Source organism: Lathyrus oleraceus, chromosome 1, assembly GCF_024323335.1.
Source record: "Lathyrus oleraceus cultivar Zhongwan6 chromosome 1, CAAS_Psat_ZW6_1.0, whole genome shotgun sequence".
NCBI classification, from domain to species: Eukaryota; Viridiplantae; Streptophyta; class Magnoliopsida; order Fabales; family Fabaceae; genus Lathyrus; species Lathyrus oleraceus.
In genome coordinates, this window is record NC_066579.1 from 232140339 (window position 1) to 232145036 (window position 4698).

General features: G+C 36.5%; 1 protein-coding gene across 1 annotated transcript; it reads left to right on the forward strand.

Moving 5' to 3' along the window:
- The first annotated feature begins 1471 nt into the window (after positions 1–1471).
- Positions 1472–2806, forward strand: LOC127101202 (uncharacterized). Its single transcript, XM_051038553.1, has 3 exons — positions 1472–1587; positions 1669–1849; positions 2363–2806. The coding sequence occupies exons 1-3, from the start codon at positions 1472–1474 to the stop codon at positions 2804–2806; spliced, it is 741 nt and encodes a 246-aa protein (XP_050894510.1).
- The last annotated feature ends 1892 nt before the right edge of the window (positions 2807–4698 follow it).

Sequence of the window (4698 nt, forward strand, 5' to 3'; positions counted from 1 at the left end):
TACATTGCCATTTACATTTCATGCAACTTGTGTTATATTTCTAGTCCTTTTCACTTTGCTCATTTGAGCCATATCATGTGATTGTATATATATTGTTTGCTTTGTTTTGATTTTGTTTATGGTCTTAGGACCTTAAAACACCTAATAACAACAAAAAACTCTAAAAAATATGTTGGTGGATTGCTGGACTTTATATGAACTTTTGGACATAGAATTAGGCAACATTTCCTATGCTAAAGGACTTGGCCAATAACAACATCTGAGCCTGAGCTATTTTTGACTATGCCTTCATCTGATGCAAGATCTTAGATCCCTTTGATTCATCTGCTACTTTGTCTCTGTGCTTAATTGTTATATTGTTATTATTGCCTATGTCTGATGATTGTTCTGAGTTGATCAAGGAGTATTTCATTTGATACATTGGAAGACATTGAAGACTGATAACTATTGGAATTCTTTCTTGGATATTATGGCAATCTTTATTTGATGCCTTGATCTTCATATGATGCTTGGATATTGCTTATTGCTTATTGATTTCCAAAGTCCAAAGGAATATGGTTTTCTATATGACATTCTTGTCTGTTGGATTGCATCCCTTTGGTCAGATCTTTTCAACTCTTAACTTTTAATTTATGTCTAGGGTAGACTCTTCATCTCCCCACACTTCTTAAATTTCAAAATCTCTCCCTCTTTTCAAAAACTTTCTTTGCTTGTGATTTCAAACTTAGACATGTTTTAATGATTAGAAACTTTGGCCTTGTGCCATTGAATTTTCAAACTTTTTCTTAAATCAAACTTGTAAATAAACTTAACCATATTGACTTAAATTTCAAAAGACAAAGAGAACTAACAATCCCGTTCAAATATTTAGCCTTTTGTGCCTTTTCTTATTAAACTTTTGTTAAAATCAATTCACTAACTTCTCTGAAATTTTTACCACGAACTACGGGGTTTTGATCCCTCATTTTTATGTTGGTACGTAGGCATAAGACTGAAGGTCTTGTTAAACACAAAAATATAATTAATTAATTCCATTCTCATCTCCCCACTCTATATTTTATCAAACACCATTTACACCAAAAACATATGCACACAAAAAAGGGCTCCCTAAGAGTACCTATGACACTTTGGGTGCTAACACCTTCCCTCTGTATAACCAATCCCCTTACCTATAATATTTGGCATTTTATTAATTTTGATTTGGAAACTTATTATCTTTGGGTTTTGTTCGTACTTTTCCCTTTTGCTTTGGAAACAATAAAAGTACAGTGGCGACTCTGGTTTTACTGAAGTCAAGTTTATTCATAGCTTGATGGTCACGAATTTACTGCTACAGGAGGTGAGCGAACTCTAGTAGAAAAATAACAGACAAGGGGTGGTATATGAAGTTAACGGTATAGACCATGCCAATGCCAAGGTAGACGCCCTTACACAAAATATCGAGACTTTTACCGTAACTCCAACAGCTACCATGGCTGTTGTGGCACCTAATTGCGAGCTATGTGGAGCCCCTAGGAACAACACTCCCGAATGTCAATTATTGGATGAAATTCCGTTCGACCAATTGAATTATGCCCAAGGAAACCTGTACTCAAGTACCAACAATCCTGGCTAGAGGAATCACCATAACTTTTCTTGTAAGAATAATAATGCATTGTTTGCTCCTAGCCCGACAACTACTACTTCTCCTGGTTATCAAAAAGTCACACCCATTGCTCCTCAAGCGCCTAAGAAGTCGAATCTTGAAATAATGATGGAAAACTTTGTTGCATCTAAGACTAAAAAGAATAAGGAATTTATGAATCAAAACATTAATAACAATGAGTTTATGAAACAATTGGCAAATAAGGTAGATGCTTTAGCCACGCATAACAAAATGCTAGAGACATAAATCTCTTAAGTAGCACAACAACAAGCAGTTATTGCTGCCCCAGCTGGCGTATTTCCTGGCCAACCACAACCAAACCCAAAGGGGCATGCCAACACAATCACACTATGAAATGGAACAGAATTGGACGGCCCAGTCAATCCAAGCGATAAAAACTCGATGATGGTTAGGAAAGATGATGAGGTAGACAGTGAACCAAAAGGAGTAGTTGACAATAACCCTATAAGAGAACCAAATAAGACGAATAAATAAGAACATAAAGAGAAAGAGGTCCAAGAGAAACCCTAGGTTCCCCCACCTTCATATCAGCCATCCATTTTGTTTCCACAACGGCTAACAAAATAAAAAACCAAAGGTCAATTCAAGAAATTTGTTAAGCTGTTAAAACGACTCAACATAACTATACCTTTCTCAAAATTCATAACCCAAATTCCCAGTTATGCTAAATTCCTTAAAGAAATCTTATCCAATAAGAGTAAGTTGAATGTTGATAGTACAGTAAAACTTACTGAAGAGTGTAGTGTCATAATACAAAACAAGATGCCACCAAAACTTAAAGACCCAGGGAGTTTCTCAATTCCCTGTGTTATAGGGAAATTTGTTATTGATAAAGCATTGTGTGATTTAGGAGCTAGTGTGAGTCTAATGCCCCTACAGATTAGTGAAATACTCGACCTTGGAAACCTTAAACCTACTAGAATGTCATTACAATTAGCCGATCATTCAGTCAAATACCCTATAGGAATCCTGGAGAATGTCCCCATGAGAATTGGTCAACTATACATTCCTACGGATTTTATAGTAATGGATATTAAAGAAGATTTAGGTATTCCGATTCTGCTAGGAAGACCAATTTTAGCTACCGCAGGGGCAATAATAGATGTAAAGAAAGGAAAGCTAATTTTTGAAGTAGGATAGGAGAAAATTGAGTTCATTCTTTCCGAGTTTATGAAAGCATCTTCTATAGATGACACTTGTTGTTTTATAGACATAATTGACGAGTGCGTAAAGGAATTCAAGAAAGAAACACCTCCAGACACTGAAGTCCTAAAAATTTCTGCACCACATATATTAGAAGATGATCAATGGTGTGAACCATATGTGGACGATAGGCTGAGAGAATGTCTCACACTTACCCCTGATCATATGCATAGCCTAAAATAAACATCCACAGAACTTAAAGTATTTCCTAAAAACCTAAGGTACAAATTTATAGATAAAGAACTTGATCGCTAAGTTATAGTCAATGTAGACCTTGGCCTAAATGAGACTGAACGACTATTTGTTGTTTTAAGGAAATATCCCACAACCTTGGGATATAACATCTCTGACTTAAAAGGAATCAATCCTTCCATTTGTATGCACCGAATTATGTTAGAAGAGGATTCCAAAACCTCTATAGAAAATCAGAGGAGGATTAACCCTATCATGAGTGATGTAGTCAGGAAGGAAGTGCTAAAACTATTAGAAGTTGCATATACCTGATATTCCATAGTCAATGGGTTAGCCTGGTACACGTTGTACCTAAGAAATGCGGTGCTACAGTTGTCAAAATGAGAGAGGCAAAGTTGTATCCAAACGTGTAGAAACAGGATGGAGAATGTGAATAAACTATAGAAAATTAAACATAACCACCCGTAAAGACCATTTCCCTCTGCCCTTCTTTGACCAAATACTTTAGCGTTTTGCTCGGAATTCTCATTTCTGTTACTTAGACGGATACTCATGATTATTTCAAACCTAATCTACCCTGACGACCGAGAGAAGACCATTTTCACTTGTCCTTATGGAACATTCGCCTACTAACGAATGCCATTCGAATTATGCAATGCTCCCGTTGCTCTCCAGAGATGCATGATGGCGATATTTGCAGATTTTCTAGATGACATCATGGAAGTCTTCATGGATGATTTCTCAGTGCGCGGGAAGAGTTTCAAAAGTTGCCTCATTAATTTAGAGATGGTTTTAGAAATATACGTAAAGGTAAACCTAGTGTTGAATATGGAGAAATGCTATTTTAATGTAACAGAAGGAGTAGTTCTTGGACATATAGCGTCCGACAGAGGGATAGAAGTGGTCAAAGCTAAAATTGAGGAAATTGAAAATCTTCAACCACCCAGAACTGTTAGAGAAATCTGAAGTGTCTTAGGACATGTCGATTTTTACCGATGCTTCATTCAAGATTTCTCTAAGATAACTAAAACTCTGACCGACCTTTTAATAAAATATACAGAGTTTATTTTTGATGAAAATTTTTTAGAAGCATTTCAACGGCTAAAACAAGCCTTGATTTCCGCGCCTATTATGCAACCTCTAGATTAGAGTCAGCCGTTTGATATCATGTGTGATGCCATTGATTACGTAATAAGAGTTTTCCTAGGCCAAAGGAAGGAAAATAATTTTCATGTCATCTACTATGCTAGTAGAACTCTGGAAACAACTCAAATGAACTACGCCACAACTGAGAAAGAACTCCTAGTTGTGGTCTTTGCGATTGCAAAATTTTGTTCCTATTTAATAGGAGCTAAAATCATCATTTACACAGACCATGTGGCTATTAGGTATCTACTGAATAAGAAATATGACAGCCCAAGGCTCCTTAGGTGGATCCCACTTCCATGTTCCCCCCTATGGAGGGCACGCTAGCACATCTAAGACTTGTGAGAGAATTCTTCAAGCAGGCCTTTATTGGCCTCACTTATAGAAGGATGTCCATGCTGAAGTCGCTAAATGTGATCAGTGTTAACACACTTGTAACATCTCTCGACGTGACGATATGCCTTTAAAGAGATTCTTAAAAGTAGAAGTAC

What these genes read in the sequence shown, in the direction of transcription:
- LOC127101202 (XM_051038553.1), top strand. Translation starts at nt 1,472, where the DNA reads ATGGCTGTTGTGGCACCTAATTGCGAGCTATGTGGAGCCCCTAGGAAC. An exon ending in AATTATGCCCAAGGAAACCT is followed by an intron (nt 1,588 to 1,668) that starts GTACTCAAGTAC and finishes GTTTGCTCCTAG; the next exon opens with CCCGACAACTACTACTTCTC. An exon ending in TGAAACAATTGGCAAATAAG is followed by an intron (nt 1,850 to 2,362) that starts GTAGATGCTTTA and finishes TTATCCAATAAG; the next exon opens with AGTAAGTTGAATGTTGATAG.